General features: G+C 40.0%; 2 protein-coding genes across 3 annotated transcripts; both read right to left on the minus strand.

The window, feature by feature from the left end:
* Positions 1-527: 527 nt before the first annotated feature.
* Positions 528-3,748, minus strand: UBP25 (ubiquitin-specific protease 25). Of its 2 annotated transcripts, none has more exons than XM_079009271.1 (8): positions 3,273-3,748; positions 2,645-3,131; positions 2,485-2,560; positions 2,305-2,397; positions 1,967-2,053; positions 1,233-1,873; positions 986-1,111; positions 528-875 (listed from the first exon to the last, which is right to left on the minus strand). In XM_079009271.1, the coding sequence occupies exons 1-8, from the start codon at positions 3,454-3,456 to the stop codon at positions 773-775; spliced, it is 1,797 nt and encodes a 598-aa protein (XP_078865397.1). In that variant the 5' UTR covers positions 3,457-3,748; the 3' UTR covers positions 528-772. The 2 variants fall into 2 exon arrangements, with proteins under 2 accessions (XP_078865397.1, XP_078865396.1); XM_079009270.1 differs by having other exon boundaries at positions 1,967-2,059.
* Positions 3,749-24,905: 21,157 nt separating this feature from the next.
* LOC145064582 (uncharacterized) lies at positions 24,906-25,436 on the minus strand. The gene has a single exon (XM_079012003.1). It carries the CDS (start codon positions 25,434-25,436, stop codon positions 24,906-24,908), a length of 531 nt encoding a protein of 176 aa, XP_078868129.1.
* Between the last annotated feature and the right edge of the window lie 1,718 nt (positions 25,437-27,154).

Below are 27,154 nucleotides of genomic sequence, written 5' to 3' on the forward strand. Positions count from 1 at the left end.
AAATTAGTAGATGATTTTAAATCAAATCACAAGACCAAACTAATTGATAACTTACCTGTTATAAGGTTATTCGTTTCGACATCATTGATTCAACAAAGTAATTGTATTAGAGATATCACTGAACCCTAAAAGTCAGATAAATCTCAATATTTTCTCTTAATTGTTAATTCATTGAATTTGCATGTTTGCCTTCCTAGTTACTCTAGCTTTCGTGATACTTTACTGAAGTTCCATTTTATTTATTTATTTATTTTTAGAAAAATTAGTGTTTGTTAGTTTAAGAAAATCCAGTCATTTTTACCAACAATTACCTACTTAGAGAATAGTCGTTGTAGGTATACTTGCGAGTAGGTATAAAATTGTTTCTTTTCCACTTTTTTTTTTTTTTTAAAAAAAAGTTAGCTTAACCATTTGATAAATATTACGATCAGTTTTTTTAAAATATAAGGATAAAATGTTCATTCAGTCTTATTCAGACAGATGGACCATGTAATCCAAAGAAAAAGTGTAAAACACAGCACAATAAGTGGAGTGAAAAAGTGTTATATTACAGAAAGAATATATAGATATATATATGGAGTATGTACGTAAGTATGTGTATGCCGTTGTTCTAATAAAACTAATTAATTGCTACACTCAATGAATTCCTTCCTTCCTTCCTCTGTTTCAAAATTAGTCTTCTTCTAATATTCCATTCCACCATACAAATACAAACATTTTTTAAAAAAGAAAAAAAGAAACAAAATTTACCTCCTATTCTTGTTGACTTGTTTCATGGATCCACATGAGCTCTAATGTGCTTGATCAGACTTGTTTTCAACGCCTCTGGAACTCTTGGGATAAAAGTAGCCTTCGCCTCACCTATCAGTTTCTTCCTGCAAATATATTTATTTATTTATTAATAATAAAAAAACTTACACACACACACACACACACACACTACTCAAGTAATTAGAAAAACAGATTCATATATAGAATTAATTACTTAAGTTCATCATGTTGTAGTTGTAGTGGTGCATCTCGAGCACACAGCTTCTTTGCATGCATGAAACTTTGAACCTCATCCACCCACTCACAATTTCGTAGAAACGAACAAGCTTCTTTCATAAGGCTGTATATTAAATATTTCCAAAAAAAAAAAAAAGTTATATATAAAATACATAAGAGCATTAGAGATGATGAATAATAACATAAATATATATATATATATATATATATATATATATATATACCTTTGTTTTAGCTCTTTCATAAGGTCTTCATGTTGATGTTTCCTCTTATTATCAGGTAACAGCAAGCTTTTAACAACACCATTACCACTTGTTGTTGTACCATTGGTCTTAACAACATTTTCATTCCCATTCCCATTCTCCACATGTACATGCTTATTTTGGTTGTCCTCCAACAAGGGAATTTTCTTCTTCTTATTATTAATATGATTATGATTATGATTATTATCAGTTGGACTTGTTTTGTGATCACCATTGTTTTCTTTATTATGAACAATGATTTTCATATTAGGAAACTTTTTGGCTCCAGAAATACCCAACTTCTTTGGGACCACTTTCTCCACCTTTAATGATGTTGTTGAAGAATCAATCTTTTGAGAATGATTATTATTGTTATTATTATTAGCAGCAGCAACAGCATATTCTTCTGTTGACTTGACAGTTTGACCAGATTTGGGATTGGGAAGTTTTGAGGCATGAGATTCAGTAGTTCCATTGGTGGATGTGGATAGAGTTTTGGTGGTGGGTGGTCTTTGTTTGATACGAGAGAAGAAAAGGATATATACTTTTTCAGAGGAGACTTCTTGTAAGCTTGAAACTGAAACATAAGAATCATTGCAGCAATACCAACGCCCAACTGCATCCTGTTAAAAAATTAAATATATAAATATGTTGGAAACAAGTCAAATCAATATACATTGACCTTAGTTGTAATAAATAATTAAAGGGACATTGACCTTGATGTAAGCATAATAGTGTCCTGAATCTGGTGAAAATCCGGAATGCACAATAGTGGCAAAAAGTTTATACTCTGGATGAGGATCCTGCATCTAATTAATTAAACTCAATTACAAAATCAGAGGAAGAAAGAAATAATATTTATATATATATATATATATATATATATATATATATATATATATATATATATATATATATATTATTTCTTCTCTATTAAGGGTATGCCTTGGTGCAAAAAATAAAGTCATTTTGACAGAAAGGTCATGTTTTCAAGTCAAGGCAACCCAATACAAGAAACAAACTTAAGAATATGACTATGATTAGCCCTACATACCTGACTTGTTTTGCACATGAAGCTTGAAAGAACTAATACTTCCTCAAAAGCAATTGCTTTGTCTATCTTTCCACCAAATATTCCCTCAAACCTCTATTCAACCAAAAGAACAGCTTAATTAGCCACCACCTATCTTGATACTAAAAGAAAACATAAAAAGACAATGGCCACTGATCATACCTTGAGTTGAATAACAAGAATGTTAGGTGCTTGCACAATAGACATCTGTTTTCTTGCTGCTACCAGCTTTTTACAGCTACAAAAGCACAAGTTTCTATCTCAGACCATCTGTATAAATCAACATGACAAAACTACAAAAAGGAACAGATTGTATGCTTACCTATCACACTTGTATTTGTTATTTCCATCCAGAATCTCTGGTTGAAAAAATTTCTGAAAAGCTTCCTTGAGAGAGCTACTATTCAACACATCGACACTAATATCCATTATCTCATCAACCTTATTGGACTCATTTCCACAAGCAAGACACTTGACCTGGCTCTGCAAAGCTCCTCCAAAAATCTCCTTAACTACTGTACTGCCATTAAAGCCATCACCTCCTCCATTGCTTACATACTTGCGTCTTTGCTGCTGCAACTTCTTCAGACGAAGACATGTGGTATGACAAGCATCAATGACGTACCGAAGGAATTCATGTGCATCCTCTTGCCTCCCTAAACGAAAATGCTCTGCAAAGACTTTCAATCCCCCAATGATCTTACCAGGTGTATCTAGGGTTGAGTCGATGCTAAGAGATCGAACAATTCTCTTCTCCAGTAGACAAAACGGACAATCACTCTTCTTGTCCTGCTGCGCCAGGAAGTCGCCTGTCGAATTAGGGAAATTTATGTTAACGAAGTGGAACAATTTACCGAACGCAATGATAAAATTAGGTTAAAATTCATGAAAATTCAGATACGCGAGCGTGCGTGTGTGCGTATGAGAGTAAGTAGAAGAAGAGCACATACAGTTTTCGGAGTGTTGAAGTCGGAGACAGAAATTGGCGAGGGGAGGAGTATAGGTTAAGCACTGGAGAACGGCGTTGAGGTAGCAGGTATTACCGAGATTCTTGAACCCTAATGGAGGACCGTTCTTTCGTTTCTTCAACAACAAACTCGTTTGCCAAGTCATTTGCAATTGGAAACCAGCCATTAACAGCGAGGACCTCTCGCTCCTGATTCACCCGCCGCATTGAATGACAATCCCCACCGCCACCTCGCCGCGGAGGATCGCATCCCTCGGAGTTTGTTCTCCTTCTTCAGCTATTTCTCGCTTTGATCAATGAGACGGTGGTAGTGGTGGTGGTGGTGGTTGATGGAGGTTGTGGTTGTTCTCCGGCGGTGAAGATTGTAAACAACTACTGGAGAATCGAGTGTGTGTTTGTATGTGTTGAAGGAGTCCGTTGGCATGTCTGGATGCCTCCCCCCCTTTTTCCCCCTGGCCTCAGGCGCCACCCCTGTTTAATAGTTTGTTACTTTATGGAACCACACTTTCCCAAATTTCCAACTTGCTACCCCTTACTTTTTTTGGTATTCATCTTTTAATTTATAAAATATAACAATTTTGTTTACATTATATAAAGTTATGTATCAAATATTTAAACTATATGTGATATGCCTTTATAGTCACTTTTTAAATCATATCACTAGTAAGCATTGTGATATCACTTTCCATAAATAAAAATTTTAAATAAAATAAATTAAAATGAGCCGATAAGTTCTTTTATGGAGATGACGTGGTCTTGGTCTCAAATTGGTGTAAACAAGTTATGGAGAACATTGTACATGTCCTAAATTGTTTTTACTTAGCATCAGGGTTGGATTTAAACATTAATAAGTCCAAAACTTATTTGGGGTGAGAATGGATAACTCTGAAGTTTCAAATATGACAAGGATGCTTGGATGTTCCACATGAGTATAGCCTATATGAAGTACTTCGGTTTGCCTATTTGTTGTATCATGTTACTCAAAAGCAATTGGAATAGTGGTGGAGAGATTCAATGAGAGATTGACAAGTTAGAAAGTTAAATTACTTTCAATTGGGGGCACTTAACGCTTATAAAATATGTATTGGGAAGTCTTGCCGTTTATTTCCTATCTATTTTTAAAGTGCTAGAGACTGTTTTGAAAATTCTTAAAAGACTAAGGGCAACGTTTTTCCGGGGTGGTGATGAGGAAAAAAAGATGGCATTAGTTAAATGGGAGAGTGTTATAGCACCAATTTAGAAGGGTAGGTTAGGAATTAGTAGCCTCAAATCATTTAATCAAGCTCTGCTCAAAAGTAGACGTGGCGGTTGATAAATAATGATTTTTTTGTGGGTTCGGTTGATTAAAGCCATTCAAGGTGATGATGCGGGTCTTGGTGATGATACATAAGGTTATAGAAGAAGTGTAGTTTGGTATGAATTGTTGGTTTGATCAACCAACTTCATGACAATGACTACATTATGAATTCAACCTTGTATTATAAGGGGGGAGCAGAAGACAAGGCTCAGTTTTGGGAAGATGTGTGGGTGGGGGACCAATCGTTATGAGTTCGTTTTAATAGATTATTCTGTATTTAAACATAACCGAGTTTTAAAATAATGGAGAGATGTTGTAATGGGGTGTCAGTTGGAGTTGTGTTTGGTGTGTCAAACCAACAATAAAGGGATAAAAATAATAATAATTAAACACAAATCACTACTACTAAATATACTAACGATAATATAGAGTAAGCAGGGTCAGACCACTAAGATACAGGGCTTAATGTTTGACCATGTTATCACACAAACTCATTATACCAATCAGTGAAGTATAGGGGGGAGGGGTTGTTAACATCAAATTAAACTTCATAACAGATAAATTAAAGACTAAAATTCATAATTTAAAAGATATCTTTGATTCCAAATCTTATTCAAGTACTATGTTGTAAGATGTAATTTGAATTCAGTTTATGTTCGATCTAGGTTGGTAAATGAATATATTAACATGCTCTAATATCTCCAAATTGACAAAAGTATTTTACCCAAAACATGATCTTTAAGTAAAACTTCATTTGTTGATGAAATCCAAACAAGCTCTTAGATTAGATCACTAAAAGACCTTAAGTTCATACAATTATTACCAACAATGTCAAATATTCCTCATATGTTCATGAATATGAACATATAATATTTGATTACATTAATTTTGATTCCAATGAAACCAATTAAGTGTTTGTTACCAATTACAAATCATAAAACACATATGAGTTTCATAACTTGACTAACAATAATGATATGAACCATAATTTCATTAATCAAGTGAAAAAAGTACAAATCAAGTACATAATGAAGACCAAATCAAAGATTACTAGATAATAAACATGAAATCTAGTTCACAGTCTAACAACAAGTAATTAAGAATCTATAACCGGAAATGAAAGGAAAAGTTAGCCACATATGGCTAAATTAAAGTACAAATTCAACAAGTTTAATATTAAAAAAAACTTACAAATTCGAAATCTAAATGTTTCCAAAGTGATAAGTGATGATAATATATATGAAAATCACCCCTTGCAAAGTCCTGGTCTAAGTTGTCTTCAGAATGGAAAAGGAACCTCTTTTAATTGGAAGTTGGAAACCACAAAAATATTGTCAAACTCGATTCCACGCCCTCGGAATGGTAAGCTTGAGATTCCACATCATCGGAATGGTAATATGTAATGTTGAGAGCCCCATTCCACGGGTCATGGAATGGACAGTGTAATCATTCCATGACCGTGAAGTCTCTTGATAAAATTCCAAATCCAAAAATCATGTTTTCTTCAATATTGCTCCAATACTTTTGAAACTTTGTGTAGAGCCTCCCTTGAACATCCTAAGCATGCTTCAATCCTCAAACGCCCATGAAACATCCACAAAAGGTGGAAATTAGATTGATTCTCGAAAATGCAACATGCATGAAAAGTTAAACAAAATGTTATGTAATACTTGAACTAAACATGAAATAAACATGCAAAAATGTAGAGGTGGCAATGGGTCGACCTGAGTTGGGTTCGGGTTCAACCCATTTATTAATTGGGTTGAAAATTTCAACCCAACCCAACCTGTTTATTTAAATGGGTTGATATTTCCAATCCAACCCAACCTTTCAGATAAATGGGTTGTCACCAGATTGACCCGTTTATGTAATTCCCAACCGAGCCTATTAAATAAATTGGTTAAATTTGGGTTGACCCATTTAAAATAAAAATAAATAGATAAATTAACTAAAGATTACACTACTTAAATTAGTTATTGACTTAAATAAAATTTCAAAGTATGACAAAAGCACAATCACAATTCACATATACAAAGAAATTGTTCAAATACAATTAAAGATGTGTAATTTCTAAGTGATTTTTTAGAGTGGCTAGTGTTGTCGGTGCCAAGAAATAAGGTAGGAATTTGGATTCTATTTTTTTAAACATAAATAATAATACAAACATTGTAATTTATAAAGTAATACTTAGATTAATACATGATAATATTTAAATAATTATTAAATTTAATATAAATTAAAGTTAAATGGGTTGGTGGGTTGAAAATGGATTGATATTTTTTACCCGATCCAACCTATTTAATTAAATGGGTTAGACGGGTTGACCCATTTAACATAAATGGGTTGAAAATCTCAACCCAACCTGCTAATTTTGGGTTGGCTTCAGGTTGGGTTGGTGGGTTAGGTCAATTTTTGTCAACTCTACAAAATTGTGCACTTTATGCACCTAACAAATCTCCCCAAACTTGAACTTTTCTTTTCCTCACGAAAGAACGAGAACCAGAAGAAATGGACGGTTTCGAGGTGGAAAAATAGACAACGAAAAAAAAAGAACGGAAAAGAAAAGAAAAGAAAGATCCTATGACAGCTAAGAATGGATACATGCAACGAAAAAGATTATACATGAAAACATAAATGCAATGAAAAATAAATAAAAAGTTAAAACAAAAAGAAATCAAAGATTTATTTTTTTTTCCAAAAATTTGATTTGCATTTTCAATAATCGTCAAGGGTATAAAAGTCAAATATCAATCATCCAAACAAACAAAACGTTTTTGTTCAGTTATTAATCTCACTTTCAAGAAAATCTCAACATAGTTACACCTTGGACGTTGTCCTTAAAAGTGAAATCCGTGGGGCCGGAGTTCAATTTAGAGGGTTGTGAGACTTCATATGAAAGTCACCAATTCAATGGTTTTGAAAATGTAGACAACCCCGATGTCAAGTTACTTTATTTGGAATGGTATCATATTCTTAAAAAAAGGACAACTTCCCAAAACTCCCTAAGAATAATCAAGGTTGACTCAACCTTGCTCCCCATTCCAACCTTACTGTCCATCTTGGGCTTACTCCTAACAGCATCAATCGCTACATCCACCCGTTATCTTTGTATTGTTTGTGTCTTTAACTTTTCAGCTTGACTTCTTTGACTTGCTTGATGAACTTTGTTCTTTCATTTCTTCAAGTTGCTTGCTTGTTTGAGATTTTTTTGAAAGATATTTGATTGCTTCTAAATCTGTTTGTTGGAAGACTTGGATTATGGCCTCTCATCGATCTTTTAAGATAATAAACTTTTTGAGCCCTTTGATGAGAGAAGTGAACTTGTGGCATGATTTTTTACCCCAACAAATCTTCAATACTTCAGTCGACATGTGCACATGTGGATGTAACGAAATCATCTTTCAAGAGGTCTACCCAAAAGCAATTATAAGAATGGGTGCCCAGTTTTTCCAAACAAGAGTCGACACTAAGACTCGGGTTTCTATGGATGTAGTATATTTAAGAGTTGTTTTACCTTCCTTATGTCTATAACTTAACACAAAAAATCATCTACCCTCTTATTTTGAACTACCAAATCGCCTCGAATCACCATGGAGGACGCCTTGACAACAATCATTCTCTGTTTATGCGAGACTCCTTTGAAGTGAGGAATTATTTCACATATTTAATATTAGTTTTTTAATTGATTTTTTAATTGTGTGTTGGACTTCAAAGCGATCAACTACTCATACCCTATACGATTAATGGATCGATTTTCTGAAATAACTTTTTTGTTTTTTTTTTTAAATAAAAATGATGCAAAAAGATGAAAATAGAAAAACTTTTTTTATTCAATGCAAACTAAAAAAAAGTTGAAAGCAAAATCTTTTTGTGATTTTTTTAGATATTTGTTTTTTTATTTTTTAAATGCAATGCGATGAAGAATGCAATGATTCACCCTCTCCCCAAGCTTAAAAATGTGCATCGTCCTCGATGCTTGGAAAGAGAGCAGGACAAATGTAACACCATGTTTCGAATTGTTTCATAATTTGGGGTCGTGACCCAAAGATCAGTTATGATAAGGCTTTGGGCCTCGGGGGAGAGAGATAAGGTCCATTTGAATGTGGGTAATGTAGATTAGGTGATCCGAGAGCTCGGTTGGTGCTTTGGAGCCCATAGGTATAACTGTAAGGTGATAGTTCGAGCCTTTTATGAATTTTGGATTTAAGTTCAGAAAGTTTTAACACAAATGAGAGTTAATAGGATTGTATAGCTTCTCATTACCTTTCTGTGGATATAAAAATCGTTGAAAATGGAAATGGAACGAAGAAGTTATGATCGTTTGAAGTTAAGAGGGTTTTGGGGTTTAGTCTAGTACGTTGGGCGTACTTGGAGGACGTTGGTTGTACTAGGCATACATGAAGTATATTGGGCGTACATGGAGTATTGTAACATCCCGAATTTCAGGTGTGTCTCATAAACCCTTTTCCTTTTATAAAGTTGTCAAGTTAAGCCCTTAATTAAAATATTAAGGCAAATGAGTACGATGGGCGTACTGAAGAGTACGTTGCGTGTACTCATGTGCTTTAATTGGACGCAGACTCGCCTAGGTACGCTGGGCGTAGCAAGCCCAGAAGCAAACCCTAATTTATGGCTTGTGCACTATAAACGGAATACTAAGGCCTTATCCTCAGCCACCATTTCAGAGAGTGAAACCCCAAGAGAGCATTTCCTTCGTCCTAAAGCTTGTGTGTGAGTGTTTTGAGCTAAAAGTGCCTTTGTGTGTTAGTGAAGAAGAAGGAGGGGTGCTTGTGGAGGCTAAGGTTTGGAGTTCAAGCTTGGATCTGAGTTCTTCAGAGGAAGGAGCTTCACTTTGAGGTAAAAAGCTCAGAACTTTCCTCTTTATTTTGGTTTGGGGTTTTATGGTCCATTTCTAGGGTTTAAGTCCCAAAGGTGGAGACTTTATGAGCAAGAGGGGCTCCACGGACCTAGATCTATCCCATTTCAGTGTTATGTGTGATGTTGATCCATAAAAATCCCAGCTTGGTCGTCATTAGGAAGTCATGTTTGAGTTATGGGCTTTAGAGTGTTGAAAGTGGAAAGATTTGGGTGTTGGTGACTCTCATAGCCATGCAAAGGCTTAAAGTCACCAACTTTATGGATTAAGAGGCTTAGGGGTGGTCAGATCTGAGAGTTGGACGTGTGTCTTAACCGTTTAAGACCCCAAAAGCTAAGGAGCATAAAACTGGGACACACCACACACCTGAGAGCAGTGACGTTAGTGATGAGGAGATCCGCAAGTTGATTCATGAGGAGGTGGCTACTACCATCCGAGCCGAGATACCGGAGATGTTTGGGTCTATCAAGACCACTCTGATCGAGACTTTTGACGAGCGTTACACTGCTCTTACTGATGCTGCTGTTGCTGCGGCCACCACAGCCGTCGTTGCTGCGAGGCCGCAGGAGGGTGACGCATTGTTGTACCGAGAGTTCAGCAACATGAAGCCACCAGAGTTTGACGGGACGCAGGATCTGATCGTTGCGATGAGATGGATTTCTGATATTGAGGGATGCTTCTATACGTGTTCTTGTCCGAAGCATCTGAGAGTTCGATTCGCGCTGAACCAGCTTCACTTGGGAGCGAAGGACTGGTGTAAGTTTGTGACAGCACACTATTCTTCTGCAGAGCTTGTCGCGGTGACCTGGGAGAGGTTCACCGCTATGTTTCGTGATGAGTACGTTCCCCCAGTGGAAAGGGAACGTTTGGCTCAGGAGTTCTTGACCCCTCAAGCAGGGTACCGAGTCTGTTACTGTGATCACCAGGATGTTCCATGAGAGGGCGATGTTCTGCCCTGAGCACGTGTCTTCCAAGCAGGCACGCATGAGTCGATATTTGAGCATTTTGAGGAGAGACATCCACAAGTTCTTGGTGAACTCTTCGTACCAGACATTTTCCGAGCTTCAGGCAAATGCTCGGAAGAGGGAGATAGAGCTTGAGACTCAGGCTAGGGAGGAAGCGGAGTCTTAGACGAGGGATCGGCGACCGACTCTGTCCCAGCCGGCAGCCAAGCGGACCAAGCCCGCCGATTCGAGATCAGGGAACCAGAAGGGCCGCACTTGTTGCAAGTGCGACAAGAGTCATGAGGGGGTTTGCAGAGCAGGGTCTTGCTACAAGTGTGGCAAAGAGGGGCACATGGCCAAGGATTGCCCCAAGGGGTTTGTAGTCTGTTTTCACTGCAACCAGAACGGACACCGGAAGGCCGAGTGCCCACAGTTACGGGGGTCATCACATGGAGCATCATAGGGATCTGACCCTGTTGCCGTACGAGCTACAGAGAGTCGGCCAGTGAAGGCTGGGGTGCCAAAGGCTCGCGGGAGAGCCTTCCAGTTGACATCGAAGGAGGTCTGCGCAGCGCCCGATGTTGTGGCTGGTATGTATTCTTTCATCTATTTATTTTGAGTTTGAGATATTATGTTTATATTATGATATGTGTAGGTACATTTCTTGTGAGTTTTGTACCTGGTTTGGTGTTATTTGACTCGGGTGCGAGTCGGTCTTTTGTGTCGTTAGCCTTTAGTCAACACATCAGTATCTGTCGAGAGGCGTTGAGTCGACCTCTTCGAGTTTCCATAGCTGACGAGCGAGCGGTATATGCTGCTGAGGTCATTCGAGGATGTGTACTCGAGATCTTCGGCATTGAGTTTCTGATTGATTTGGTCCCGATTGCGGTGGGGGATGTCTGTGTCATCGTGGGCATGGACTAGTTGAGCAAGTTTGGAGTGGTTATCGACTACGAGCGACAGTTGGTGACCATACGAGACCCTAGTGGGGGAGTTTTTACAGTTTATGGCGAGGGTACCCATTCTGGGTCGACATTTAGTTCGTCCGCTAGGGCAAGGCAGAGCCTACAACAAGGTTGTAGTAGGTTCGTGGCTTATATGGTGGATTAAAAAGTAGATGCAGAGAGGCCGAGGTCGGTCGATGAGGTACCGATAGTGCGTGAGTTCCCGGACGTTTTTCCCGAGGAGTTGCCGGGAGTGCCTCCCGAGAGGCAGGTAGAGTTCCATATCGATTTGGTTCCGGGGGCAGCGCCCTATCGCCTTGCGCCACCAGAGATGCAGGAGTTATCCTCACAACTGCAGGAGCTGCTGGGGAAGGGGTTTATTCGGCCGAGTAGGTCGCCGTGGGGAGCGCCAATCCTTTTTGTCAAGAAAAAGGATGGTTCACACCGGATGTGCATAATTACCGGGAGTTGAACAAGCTAACGGTCAAGAACCGTTACCCCTTACCGAGGATCGACGATTTGTTCGATCAGTTACAGGGAGCGTCTTGGTTTTCCAAGATTGATCTGAGGTTTGGATATCATCAGATGAGAGTGCGTGAGGAAGATATCCAGAAGACAGCATTCAGAACTCGTTATGGGCATTACGAGTTCGTGGTGATGCCTTTCGGGCTCACCAATGCATCGGTGGCGTTCATGGATCTCATGAACAGGGTGTGCAGGCCGATGTTGGATCGTTCGGTGATCGTGTTCATTGATGGTATTTTGGTGTATTCGAGGTCAAGAGAGCAGCATGAGGAGCATTTGAGGGAGATCCTTGGAGTTCTGAGATCGGAGAGGCTTTATGCCAAATTCTCCAAGTGCGATTTCTGGTTACGAGAGGTCCGGTTCCTAGGACACCTCGTCAACCAGAATGAGATATTGGTCGATCAGGACAAGATTGAGGTTGTGATGAGTTGGGAGGTTCCGAGATCCCCTTTAGAGATCAGGAGTTTCCTGGGATTGGCTGGTTACTATCGTAGATTTATCAAGGATTTCTCCAGGATTGTTGTTCCTCTCACCAGGTTAACCTGGAAGGGCGTGGCTTTCAGTTGGGGCCCGGAGCAGCAGGCCTCATTCGAGACACTTCACCAAAGATTAAGCAAAGCCCCAGTGTTAGCCCTTCTGGAGGGGATGGAGGATTTTGTGGTATATTGTGACGCGTCGATATCGGGATTGGGTGCGGTGCTGATGCAGAGAGGACATGTGATAACATACGCATTGAGCCAGCTGAAGCCTCATGAGACGGGGTATCCTACTCACGACCTGGAGTTGGGGGTTGTGGCGTTCGCCCTCAAGATTTGGCGTCACTATTTGTATGGGGTTCGGTGTACCATGTACACGGACCACAAGAGCTTGAAGTATTTGATGGATCAGCCCAACTTGAACATGCGCCGGAGGAGATGGTTGGATGTGGTAAAGGATTATGAGTGCGAGATTCTGTACTACCCGGGAAAGGCTAACGTTTTAGCCGATGCCTTGAGTCGTAGGGCGGAGAATGCTCAGATACGCTATGTCTGTATGAGGTTGACAGTGATGACTATGGTGTTGGACACCATTCGGGAGGCCCAGGTAGAGGCCATGAGACCGGAGAACCGCAAGAGAAAATGGGTGATCGGGAAAGTATCTGAGTTCATTGCCGATAGCCGAGGGCTTATGACCTTCCAGGGCCGGATTTGGGTGCCATTTCAGGGCGGGGCACGTACCATTTTGATGGAGGAGGCACACAGATCGAGGTTTTCGATCCGTCTCAGGGCCAATGAGATGTATTTGGACCTGGAGAAGAGAGACTATTGGTGGCCCTGTATGAAGAGGGATGTGGCGTCGTTTGTAGAGAGGTGCTTGACCTGTCGCAGGGTTAAGACCGAGCACCAGCGACCGCATGGCAAGCTGCAGCCAGTTAAGATTCCCCAGTGGAAGTGGGAATAGATTTCCATGGATTTTATCACCAAATTGCCGAGGACTGCGAGAGGTGTCGATGCAATTTGGGTGATCGTTGACCGGATGACGAAGAGCGCTCATTTTCTTGCTATCAGTGAGAGCTCTTCTGCGGAGAGGCTGGCAGAGTTGTATGTGAGAGAGGTGGTATCGCAGCATGGAGTACCAATCTCGATCGTGTTGGACCGAGATGTGCATTTCACTTCTAGGTTCTAGAAGAAATTCCATGAGGAGTTGGGTACGAGGCTGCATTTCAGTACCGCATACCACCCACAGACGGACAGTCAGAGTGAGAGGACGATTTAGACGCTTGAGGACATGCTTAGGGCATGTGTGTTGGACTTCGGAGGAAGTTGGGACTCGTATCTGCCGTTGGCTGAGTTTTCTTATAACAACAACCACCATTTGAGTATCGATATACCTCCCTTTGAGTTGTTGTATGGGAGGAGGTGTCGGATTCCCATCTGCTGGGGAGAGGTCGGGCAGCGAGTGTTGGGTAGCACAGAATTAGTGCTTCAGACGACAGAGCAGATACAACAGGTCAGGCAGAGGTTGTTGACAGCTCAGAGTTGCCAGAAGAGTTACGCGGATAGGCGACGATCCGAGCTCGAGTTTCAGGTCGGAGATTTTGTACTCCTGAAGGTGTCTCCTTGGAAAGGAGTGATCCGATTCACGAAGAGGGGCAAGCTGGGGCCCCGGTACATCGGTCCATTCAGAGTGTCCGCGAGGGTAGGCAAGGTAGCATATCGTTTGGAGCTACCTGCGTTGTTGAGCCAAATTCATGATACCTTCCACGTGTCTCTGCTGAGAAAGTGTATAGCCGACGAGTCGGCAGTGGTGCCGTTGGAGGATATCCAGGTGGACACAAGTCTGAATTATGTTGAGATACCGATCGCGATTTTGGACCGAAAGATCAAGGTTCTGAGGAACAAGGAGGTGCCTCTGGTTTAGGTCCAGTGGAAACATCGGAGAGGGTCCGAGCTGACTTGGGAACCGGAGTCAGAGATGCGGGAGCAGTATCCGGTGTTGTTTGCGGCATGAGACTTCGGGGGTGAAGTCTGGTTCTAGTGGGGGAGAATTGTAACATCTCGAATTTCAGGTATGTCTCTTAAACCCTTTTCCTTTTATAAAGTTGTAAAGTTAAGCCCTTAATTGAAATATTAAGGCAAATGAGTACGCTGGGCATACTGAAGAGTACGCTGCGCGTACTTATGCGCTTTAATTGGACGCAGACTCACCTAGGTACGTTGGGCGTAGCGAGCCCAGATGCAAACCCTAATTTATGGCTTGTGCACTATAAAAGGAATGCTAAGGCGATATCCTTAGCCACCATTTCAGAGAGTGAAACCCTAAGAGAGAATTTCCTTCATCCTAAAGCTTGTGTGTGAGTGTTTTGAGCTAAAAGTGCCTTTGTGTGTTAGTGAAGAAGAAGGAGGGGTGCTTGTGGAGGCTAAGGTTTGGAGTTCAAGCTTGGATCTGAGTTCTTCAGAGGAAGGAGCTTCACTTTGAGGTAAAAAGCTCAGAACTTTCCTCTTTATTTTGGTTTGGGGTTTTATGGTCCATTTCTAGGGTTTAAGTCCCAAAGGTGGAGACTTTATGAGCAAAAGGGGCTCCATGTACCAAGATCTGTCCCATTTCAGTTTTATGTGTGATGATGATCCATAAAAATCCCAGCTTGGTCGCCATTAGGAAGTCATGTTTGAGTTATGGGCTTTAGAGTGTTGAATGTGGAAAGATTTGGGTGTTGGTGACTCTCATAGCCATGCAAAGGCTTAAAGTCACCAACTTTATGGATTAAGAGGCTTAGGGGTGGTCAGATCTGAGAGTTGGACGTGTGTCTTAACCGTTTAAGACCCCAAAAGCTAAGAAGCATGAAACTGGGACTTACACTGGGCGTAATCCCAGTACGCGCAACGTAAGGGGTCGCATACCCCGTTTCTGTGAGGTTGTCGGTACGTCCAACGTACAGGTTTGGTACGCGCAGCGTAACCTGAAGAGTTGACTTTTGTTGACTCTTAGGGTTTGGTCAATGATAGGGTCTTTTAGTCATGAGAGGGGTAAAATGGTCTTTTACCCTTCTGAGAGTGCTAAGAGAGGTATATAGTCTAGCCTTGAGATTTGTATTGATTAGAGTACTTATTCCATGTGATTAGGCGGAGGCTAGACCAAATTTTACCAAGTTCGAGATTTACCGAGTTACCCGAGGTGATTCTTCTCACTATATTTTACCTAGAGTGGTAATTAGAGTTATATGACAGAGTATCTTGTATGATGTTTATGTGATTGTGATACACTGCATTATTTCTATATAATGATGTCGTGTATGTTCCAGAGTTTACAGAGTTAGAACCGGAAGGCTCACAAAGTTAGGACCATAGGGTCCATAGAGTTAGGACCGGAGGGTCCACAAAGTTATAGCTTTGAGTGGCTAATATGTGTTATATACGGTTTTTTGGGGAACTCACTAAGCCTTGTTCTTACAGTGTTTGTGTTATGTGTTTCAGGTACCAGTGAGGATCGCGGGAAGGCGCCGGCATGATCAGTACACACTATTGGAGTTTCATACATTTGATCTTGGGATGTGATTTTATGGATTTGTTATGTGATACATTAAGAATTGAGAATCTTTGTGAATGAAATTACATTTTTAAAAGTGAAAATTTTGTTTGAAATTTACGTTGTTACAAGTACGTTGGGCGTACGTAATCAGTGCCTAAACCGTATTTTCATGGTTTGAGCCCTATTTAAGCTCCTTAACCTCCCCAAACTCATTCCATTCTTAGCCTCCACCTCTCCAACACCCTCACTTGAAACCCTAACCCTAGTTTGAGCCTTGTACGCAAAAAGAAGGTGTTTTTAAGTGTTTTGGAGTGTTCTTGGTGCATCTTGGAGAAGAAAGAGCTCATTGGAGAAGTGTTGATTGCATTGGTGCTTGTAGATCTAGACCTTGTTCACCTTCATCTTTCTTCTGGAGGTATAAAGTTTGAATCTTGATGATGAAATTGTTAGATGTAACTAGTTTTGGGTGTTGTGAGCTTTTGGTCACTTTAAGTGCATAAAGTTTAGATCTTGAAAGTTTGTGATTGTGTTATGGATAAAGTTGGAAACTTTATCCATCTAAACATCATATTGATTCAAATATGAAGGTTGGAGACTTGGACTTAATGGATTAAGTTGAAAAAGATGCACTTTTGGTCCATTTGAGACTTAAAGACTAGATCTTGTTTGTTGGGACCCTTTTAATGGATAAAGTTGGAAACTTTATCCTTTATTGAGTCATTAGGAACCATAAAAATGTGACCTTGGTCCCTAGTTTTTCTCCATGCATGGTCTTGGATGTCTTAATGGGTTAAGAAGTTAGGGTTTGTTTGGAAGTTGAAGACTTAATAGCCATACAAGACCATAAAGTTGGAAACTTTATGGTTAAGGATATCATTTGAGGGTTAGATTTGGATTTTGGATGAAAGAGCTTAAAGGATTAAGCTTCTAATAGATTGGGAGGATGGCAGCCACGTACATTGGGCATACCAAAGGGTATGCTGCGCGTACATGGTCATGCCCTCGACTTTTGGTCAAGGCATAATACACCCAACGTACATGTTGAGTACGACCAACATACTCAACTGAGTTGACTCGGTCAACTTGGTTGACTTTTGACTTTGACCAGGATTTTGACAAAGTTTGACCTAATGGCCTTTTGGGTAATTTGGTTTATAGTTTGACATTTGGGTTCCTGTTAATTATATAGGTGACCGGTGGAGATAGCTTTTTGAGTAGTGATCGGTGCAACTATTCTTTCAGACTGTGAGGTGAGCCTCCTCACTAGATCTATGGGTCGAAGACACTTATTTCGGCCCATTACTTTGTTTTGTTGAATGCTAGTTGTCTCTGTGATACTTACATGAAAGACCATGATCTGACCCCTATCACTTGTATGTAATACCGGGATTTGGCCCTCGGCGTTATAAGGAAAGACCATGTGGTAGCCCATGTCACTTGTATATAAGACCGAAATTTGGCCCTATTATTAAACTGGTTAATTAGGGTTAAAATGTGTTATGGTTGTAACCATGCTGATTGACTAGTATAAACACGACGACCTTATGGCGTCGAAAGTGATGTGACATTTGTCACCCGTAGACTGGTAGGTCCCACTGTAGCTAGCAGCGAGGTGTGGGATTGTCAGTCCCCTATAGATCTATACTTATCTAGAAAATAGATTTCTCGTTTGTTTCATAAATTATACCTACTATAATTTATATGTTCTATCTGATTAGCATGATCTCTCATGAATGTACCCCTTTGCTTAGCGTGATACAATCTCTAATTATATATATATATATATATATATATATATATATATATATATATATATATATATATATATATATATATATATATAATTAAGAAGGAAATGACCTTCGGACAAATAATCCCACCTTAAGTCCACATCCAAACAAGGAAAAGGAAATAAGGCAAATCATCAGTCCTAAGTCCTTTAAATCTTATTTATGTACATATACACATATAAATATGTTTTTGACAAAATATAAGTTTAAAGAGTTTATAAAACGTTTGAAAGAGGTTAACGGTATTCTAAAAGAGTTTACATGACTTTAAGTCATTTTGGAAGTATTTGGTAATCCTTTATTGTAAAAACAATATTTAAAAAATATAAGAAGATCTTTTATGTGATTGATATCACATGTAATTATTAACACAATTAGATTGTGTTCAACTTGTATTCCCCCCCCCCCCCCCCCCTTAAAAATCATTTAAAACCATTTAAAAATGTAGATTGTAGGGGTATGAACTCACCTTATATTAGGGATTCGATTGAAGATTTGGTATAGGACGTTAGCTCCACATGTGAACTCTTGTTAACAAAAAGAGTCCTAAACACGATTCATATAATATATATGTATACTATTAATGAATATACTCATAAGAATGATAGGAAATCGAACTAATCTGCAAGCTTAACTTACACATAAGGGTGTTAGAAGCAAAGTTTGAAGACTGAAAGTTGTTCATGGCTAGCTGGGTGTTCACGGCCCAAGAACACTTGATGTTCTTGAGTTTTTGGCCCAATATTCTTGATCGAAAAAGAATACTTGAAGATCCTAAGCAATTTCCCTTAAAGATTAAGGGAAGAAGGATGATATTTGAGAGGTAAATGGGAGTTTTAGGTTGAATATCTAGAGAGAAAAAGAGTGTGTTTACGGCCAAGAATGAATAAGTGAGGTAAAAGTCAGTCAAACCTCTATATATAGGGAAGAGTGTGGGGTCCGAAGGGTTCACGACCTGAGGAATCTTCACGGCCGAAGATGAGTTCACGACCCGAAGGCTCGTTCATGGTCCGAAGATGAGTTCACGGCCGTGAAGGGTTTGCATTCCATGCGAGGTTTGCGGCTGCGAGACTTCTTGGTTTTTAATTTCTACACTTCTATATTAAACAATACCTCAAATAAAAGGTCCCAAACCAAGTCTAGAATCTAAATCTATTTAAAAATAAGATAGATCAAAACGGGAAGTTTGACTTTTATTGGAATAAAATTTTCGGGTTGTCACAGGTTAGCATTGAGAGGGATGTTGATTGGGTTCCTACAAGTCGGTGGACTGATGGTTGGGTATCGTTAGGCCCCTATGGTACTGGTTATGAGTCTACAGGCTATGGATGTGATGAAGGCAAAACTGGTTTAGTGTCATGAGCTTATCGTTTAGTGGATAACAGGTGTCAAGATGTATCGTGAACCAACGGTTGTATGATTTATAAGGGTAAGACCCGATAGTCTTTTGATTGAGACACTTAGGTCTCATATCGTTAGCTTTCTTGGCTTATTTGGGTGTTAGTGCATTATGGGAGTCGGGAGATTCGGTGACCAGCTGATTTGGATCATGTGGACAGTTAATGGTTGATAGGAATAATAGTTGTGCATCAGTAGCCTCTTGCAGAGTGTTTGCATTATGAATTTTGTTTTCTTGTGTGTAACACCAAAATTTTCAACACAATTTTTCATTTTAAAATAATCGTTTAAATAAAAAAAAACACTTTGCTGAAAGTCTCATTCATAATCGAATTACAAAACATAACTCCATTTTCACTTGCATAATAAACCAGGATCCTCAAAACATGACTCTTTCACTGGTGTGTACAATCGAGTCGGTGCCGTCCCGTGATCATGAGAGAAACCTGAAACACATAACACAAAACACTGTAAGCACGAAGCTTAGTGAGTTCCCCAAAATACCACACATACATATATTAGCCACTTGAGGCTATAACTCTATGGGCCCGTGGACCCTACTCTATGAACCCTCTGGTTCTAACTCTGTGAACCCTTCGGTTCTAACTCTGGGAACCTTCTGGTTCCAACTCTGTAAACATGCACAACATAAATCACATAGAAATAATGCAGTACAACACATAACAGGCATATAGCATACAAATACTCTATCACATAACTCTGATTACCTACTCAAGGTAAAGTTTAGTGAGAAGACTCACCTGGCAAGCAGAAAGCAGATATCCCCACACTTGAATCTCGAACTTGCCACCGCCTAACACATAAGGCAAATACTCTCATGAATATAAATCTCGAGTCTAGGATCAACCCTCTCTTGACACCCTCTTAAGGGTAAAAGACCTTTTTACCCCTCTCTTGGCCCAAAGGCCACATCGTTGACCAAACCCTAAAAGTTAACAAAAGACAACGGTCAACTTTGACCGGAATCGGCGAGTGCACAAGGGCGACTCGGCGAGTCTACACGTGTCCACTGACTCCCTTGGATCCTTTCTTGACACGTCGAGTATTTCTCTGACTCGACGAGTTTCACCTGGCATAATCGCGGGGCCACCACGACTCAACTCGCAGAGTCTCAAGAACAACTCGGCGAGTTCCAGCTTGACTCAGTCCACCTGTCAACCCTCTCTAACTCTCCCTGACTCACTGAGTCATCCCTTAACTCGGCAAGACCACTCGCTGAGTGGTTAGGACAATCTTCATGCTACTCGCCGAGTCTGCTCTTCGGACTCGGCGAGTCCATGCCATGCATCGACTCAATCTCACTTCTGAGGTCAGATCCGCTCCAACAACTCATAGATCTAGCCCTCCCAAGCACATTCATCACGTAAAGTCTCAATCTTGGCTACCAAGCAACGCCTACAAGGCCTCTTTTGATGAAATGACATCTAAAATGGAAACCTAAGTCTCCAACTCAAAAGGAAAGGCATAAAGCATGGCATTTGGGACTCTCTGGACCTACTAAGGTCCATATCTAGGTACCATTTCCCCATGGAACCTCTCATACTCCAAATACAAGGCAAACAAGGCATGAAGAAACCCTAGATTTGGCCATATAAAGAAAAACACGAGAATAAGCTCTGAATGTTACCTTAATTAGCTTCCTCTGTCGAAATAGGAGTAGATCTAAGCTCCCCCAACTCCCTTAGCTTGGCTTTCCTCTTCCCTTCTTGCAAATACACACAAAAATGGTGAATAATGGCCTCTTATCTCACTCACAAGAACTCTCAACTGCTCTGGTGCTCCCAAGGTCGAAGGTAGCCGCAATGAAGGCCATAAGGTCCCTTAAATAGGGCTCAGGACCGGGAAATTAGGGTTTCATTAAACAGCGTGGACTCGCCGAGTCCAGGCGCGAACCCGCGTCCAAAACCGTGATCCTACTCGGTGAGTTTGAGCTCCAACTCGCCGAGTCCCCTCACAAAACACCAAAAATATATGAATAAATAACACCTGGGGTTCTGGGCTGTTACATTGTGCGATGTCTATTAGGAGTTCGGTACCAATGTTGGGCATTGGTTATGGAATCCTGAGTCATGAAGTTCATTTTGAATGTCTCAAGTGATTTGTCAAGTGGGGGCACACCTGAGTTGACATGGGATTTGGATGCAACGTGAGAATTTTGGATTAACTATCCATATGCTTGTGGGATCAGCGGGCTGGTGATGACTTATCATGAAATCAAGTGTGTATTTAAGGTTGTTAGGCGTAACCTCCAAATTGGGGATTTGGTGAAATTCACTATTGGTATATTTTGAGCATTCTTTCTGCATAGTATAATGGTATTCATAGTCGGAGACTAGGGGATGGTGCGATGAATGAATTATCAGAAGTCCTAAGGAATAATTTTTAGGGTTTAAATTGATGGGTTCTTGCTTTCGGGAAGTTTCCTGCTTTTAGTGGTTATCGTTGTGATATGAGGTCTTCCAATTGGCAAGAGTAAGGTAGTTGTTGCAGTTCTCAGGAAGAGCAGTTGGGCTTCCTTCTTTGACTGAGGGGCAAGAGTGTTAAAATTCATTCTTTCGAAGGTATAAGCAATTTCTGCGAAGATGGTGCTTGGATGGCAGGTTTGGGAGGCGGTCGTAGGTATGGGATGATTTTTCAGTCTTAATTGGAATTCAGGAAGTTTGGACAGGATCGACTACCATGGTAGAGGAAGTATTAAGGAATAATTTTGAAGACGAAATCCAATTTAAGTATGTGGGGGGGGGGGGGAGTTGTAACACCCTATTTCGAATCGTTTCATAATTCGAGGTTGTGACCAAAAGATCAGTTATCATAAGGCTTTGAGCCTTGGGGGAGAAAGATACTTAGGCCCCTTTGGATGTGGGTAATGTAGATTAGGTGATCTGAGAGTTTAGTTGGTGCTTTGGAGCCTATGGGTATAACCTTAAGGTGATAGTTCGGGCCTTTTATGAATTTTGTATTTAAGTTCAGAAAGTTTTAAGGTAAAGGAGAGTTAATATGATTTTAAAGCTTCTCATTACCATTTCGAAGATATAAAGATCGTCGAAAACGGAGTTGGAACGAAGACTTTATGACCTTTTGAAGTTAGGAGGGTTTTGAGGCGTAGTCTAATACGCTGGGCGTACTAGGCATACATGGAGTACGTTGGGCGTACTAGGGATTCATGAAGTACGCTGGGCGTATGCAATCAATGCCTAAACCTCATTTTCGTGGTTTGTGCCTTATTTAAGCTCCTTAACCTCCCCAAACCCATTCCATTCTTAGCCTCCACCTCTCCAACATCCTCCCTTGAAACGCTAACCCTAGTTTGAGCCTTGTGAGAAAACATAAGGTGTTTTTAAGTGCTTTGGAGTGTTCTTAGTACATCTTGGAGAAGAAGGAGCTCATTGGAGAAGTGTTGATTGCATTGGATCTAGACCTTGTTCACCTTGATCTTTCTTCTAGAGGTATAAAGTTTGAATCTGGATGATGAAATTGTTAGATCTCGCTATTTTTGGGTGTTATGAGCTTTTTGTCACTTTAAATGCATAAAGTTTAGATCTTGAAAGTTTGTGACCTTGTTATGGATAAAGTTGGAAACTTTATTCATCTAAACATCTTATTGATTTAGATATGAAGTTTGGAGACTTGGACTTAATGGATTAAGTTGAAAAAGATGCACTTTTGGTCCTTTTGAGACTTAAAGACTAGATCTTGTTTGTTCGGACCATTCTAATGGATAAAGTTGGAAACTTTATCCATTATTGAGTCATTAAGAACCATAAAAATGTGACCTTGGTCCCTAGTTTTCCTCCATGCATGGCCTTGGATGTCTTAATGGGTTAAGAAGGTAGGGTTTTTTGGAAGTTGAAGACTTAATAGCCATGCAAGACCATAAAGTTGGAAAATTTATGGTTAAGCATATCATATGAGGGTACGTTGGGAGGATGGTAGCTACGTATGTTGGGCGTACCAAAGGGTATGCTGCGCGTACATGGTCAGGCCCTCGACTTTTGGTCAAGGCGTACTACGCCCCACGTAGGTGTTGAGTATGCCCAGCGTACTCAGCTGAGTTGACCCAGTCGACTCTGTTGACTTTTCACTTTGACCGGAATTTTGACCAAGTTTTAGCTAAGAGCATTTTGGGTAATTAGATTTATAGTTTCAGATTTGGATTCCTGATAATTGTATAGGTGACCGACATTTTGGGCATTTCGGTGCAGCTATTCTTTCAAACTGTGAGGTGAGCCTCCTCACTAGATCCATGGGTTGAAGGCACTAATTCCGACCCATTACTTTGTTTTGTTGAATGCTAGTTGTCTTTGTGATACTTACATGAAAGACCAGGATCTGGCCCCTGGCAGTCATATGAAAGACCAGGATCTGGCCCCTGACACTTGTATGTAATACCAGGATTTGGCCCTCAGCATTGCAAGGAAAGACCATGGGGTAGCCCATGTCACTTTTATGTAAGACCGAAATTTGGCCCTCGACATTGCAAGGAAAGACCTTGGGGGTAGATCATGGCACTTGTATTTAAGATCTGGGTTTATCCCTCGACATTGTAAGGAAAGACCATGGGGGATAGCCCATGACACTTGTATGTTATGGTATGTGGTACTTTGGGGAACTCACTAAGCTTTGTGCTTACAGTTTATGTTTATGGTTTCAAGTATTTCCGGTATGAAAGGGAAGGGCCCGACATGACTGCACCGCATCCACCAGAGTTTTCTGCATTGGAAAATTTCGATATTTACTCTGATGTTTAAATATTATATTCACCTTGATCGATTTTGGAACAACTCATTTGTATGGCTTATTGTTTTTAAAAAAAATGAAAATTTTTACTATGAATTTTTGGGACATTACAACGAATTACTTGGGGGGGGGGGGGGGTTCTTGAAGATTTAACAACTCTAACACGTTTGGGGTTAGTCCTAGTGGTGCTATATGAGATAAAGTGACCATTTAGAAATGTTAAGATTTGACTTTGAAGGACAAAACACAACCAAATTAAGGGACTAACAATATTAAACAGTTAAGAATACACAAAACACTAAAAAATTCAAGCTTTTATGAACAATGCAAGACAAGTGAAATTGGAAAGTGAATACCCGATTTTTGTAGTTTCCATGCTAAATTGGTGCTTGAAATCACTTCATTTATGCTTCCCTAAGCTTAATCTACAAAACTAACGAAAATACCCCCGGTTAGCGGCCTTGTTTTAAGTCATTGACTCGACTTGGCGCCTAAGATGCATCAATCAAAGTATTTGGGGCTTTCCAACACATCAATCTTCTCGTCACGTCCATCAATAGAACATTTGAACCTCCTTCTAGCTTTCTTTTTGTGTGGGAACCAAAAGGGACTGAAACCTTTGATGTTGGAAATTATCCATCCAATCCTCTTCTTGTATTTGTTCAGTAAGGTGATCAATTCCTTTGCTTTTTTTTCTGATAGTTTGTTTGACTTGATAACCGATTGAGTGCTCTCCTTCTCAAGATGTTCATTCTTTAAAGGGTCTAGTGGAGTTTTTGATTTCGGATCTTGTGTTTGTTCTACTAGTTGAATGAGCTTGGCATTTGTAGTAGGTAGCTTGGATTTCTTTTTATTAACCCCATGTGCTTCTTATCATCTATAAACTCCAAAATCTCCAGCCTATCATTGTTTATATCGAACTCCTTTGCAAGTTCTTTGGCTTTGTGTCTAACTAATTTTTGTGACAAGACGAACTATATAAAATTATGGTTAGTCAAGTTTAAGCTCTTTTCAACCAAGGGTTGGGTCATATTCACACAATTAAAAGATTGAGCTTCAGAAGGAACCTTATTTGATTAATAAATATTGAAGTCAGAGGCTTCCCTATCAAATTCCATAGATAAAGATCCATTGTATACATAAATTTTGGTTCTTGATGTTTTAAGAAAAGGTCTACCTAAAAGAATGGAACTTGAATTTAGGGAGTCATCGTCTCCTATATCTAGAACATAAAAACCAGTCGAGAAAACAAGCTCATTGATTTGCACTAACATGTTCTCTGGTACACTTTTTGGGTGTACTATCGATCGGTCGGAAAGTTGGATGATCACACTTGTTTTGCTCAATGCTCCTGAATCAATTGATTTATAAATAGAGTATGGTAGGACATTTGTAGATGCACCAAGATCAAGCATGGCTCGAGGTACATGGAGATTCCCCAATTTGCAAGCCATGGTAAAGACATTGGGATCCTTGCACTTAGGGGTCATCCTCTTTTGTAAAAGCGCTGAAATATTTTCACCAACTTCGATCGTTTCATTACCTTTAAGCTTCTTTTTAGATGTGCAAATTTCTTTCAAGAACTTAGCATATCTAGGTACCTGCATTATAGCCTCAAGGAGTGGGATGTTGATTTGAACTATCTGAAACATTTTCATGATATCTCTCTCCTCTCGTTCTTTCTTTGTGCTTGCCAACCGTACGGGAAATGGAGCGACTAGAGTATATTTGACTTTGGTGGTGACGAGATTATTTTTGTTGGATCTTTATTTATTTTCCTCCTCGTCACTAAGTTTCTCCACTACCATTTCTTCATTTTCTTTTTCTTGATCAACCGACATTGTTGGACCATCATAACTCTTTCAGTTTCTCCATGCGATGGCACACACGTTGTGCCTTGGGTTCGCTTCAGTTTGGGCGGGTAACTTTCCTTGAGATTTTTGTTTGCTTACAGAATTGGAAAGTTGTGAAACTTGTTGCTCTAAGTTCTTTATTCTTGTTTTTTTTTCTTGCTGGAAAGCTTGTGTACTAGTTGCCAAAATCTTTACAATGTATTCCAAGGACAATCTTGATGAGCCCGCTTGTTGAGATGGGTGTTGATGTTTCTTTGGTTGAAAACTATGAAGTGGAAATGATGGCCTTGTCTAGAAATTAACATTGGTTTGATGCCAATTTGGATTGCTTATTTGCTGGAAGTTGCCTTGTTGTTGATTAGAAAATCCCATGGCTTGAAATTCTTCCATATCTTCTTGTAACATAGGACACATATCGGTGGGGTGTCCTACTTGGGTACAAACACCACAAGATCTAATTGTTTGTTTCACACCCTTGTCTTTGGCAAACATCATCACAACTTTGGTCAACTCGGAAAGTTGGCTCTTGATCTTTGGTGTGGCAATTTCTTTCACTCATCTTGGTGTATCAGTGTATCATTCCTCTTCTTAATTTGTATGCTTACATTCTTCAACATATTCTTGATAAGATCTCTTTTGTCAAGTTGTCAAAATTAGCCCTTGAGTGGAAAATGTTGCAAATGAGTACATTGGGCATACTGGAGAGTACGTTGCATGTACTCATGCGCTTAAGTTGGACGCAGACTCGCCTAGGTACGCTGGGCGTAGCGGGCCCAGATGCAAACCCTAAATTGTGGCTTGTGCACTATAAAAGGAATGCTAAGGCCTTATCCTCAGCCACCATTTCAGAGAGTGAAACCCTTAAAGAGCATTTCCTTCGTCCTAAAGCTGGTGTGTGAGTGCTTTGAGCTAAAAGTGCCTTTGTGTGTTAGTGAAGAAGAAGGATAGGAGATTGTGGAGGCTAGGGTTTGAAGTTCAAGTGATCTGAGCTCTTCAAAGGGAGGAGCTTCATTTAGAGGTAAAAAGCTCAGAACTTTCCTATTTATTTTGGTTTGGTGTTGCATGGTCCATTTTTAGGGTTAAAGTTCCAAAGGTGGAGACTTTATGAACATAAAGGACTCCATGGACCTAGATCTGTCCCATTTCAGTGATATATGTGTTGTAGATCCATAAAAATCCCAACTTGGTCGTTATTATGGAGTCATGCTTGAGTTATGGGCTTTTATATAAGTGTTGGAAATGGAATGTTATGGGTGTTGGTGACATTTACAGCCTGCAAAGGCTTAAAGTCACCGACTTTATGGATTAAGAGGCTTAGGGACAGTCAGATCTGAAAGTTGGACGTGTGTCTTAACCGTTTAAGACCCAAAATCAAAAGGAGTCTGAAATTGGGAGTTACGCAGGGCGTAATCCCAGTACAGATTTGGTACGCACAGCGTAACCCGGAGGGTTGACTTTTGTTGACTTTTAGG

Source organism: Lactuca serriola, chromosome 7 (assembly GCF_051521515.1).
Source record: "Lactuca serriola cultivar US96UC23 chromosome 7, Lser_US96UC23_V15, whole genome shotgun sequence".
NCBI classification, from domain to species: domain Eukaryota; kingdom Viridiplantae; phylum Streptophyta; class Magnoliopsida; order Asterales; family Asteraceae; genus Lactuca; species Lactuca serriola.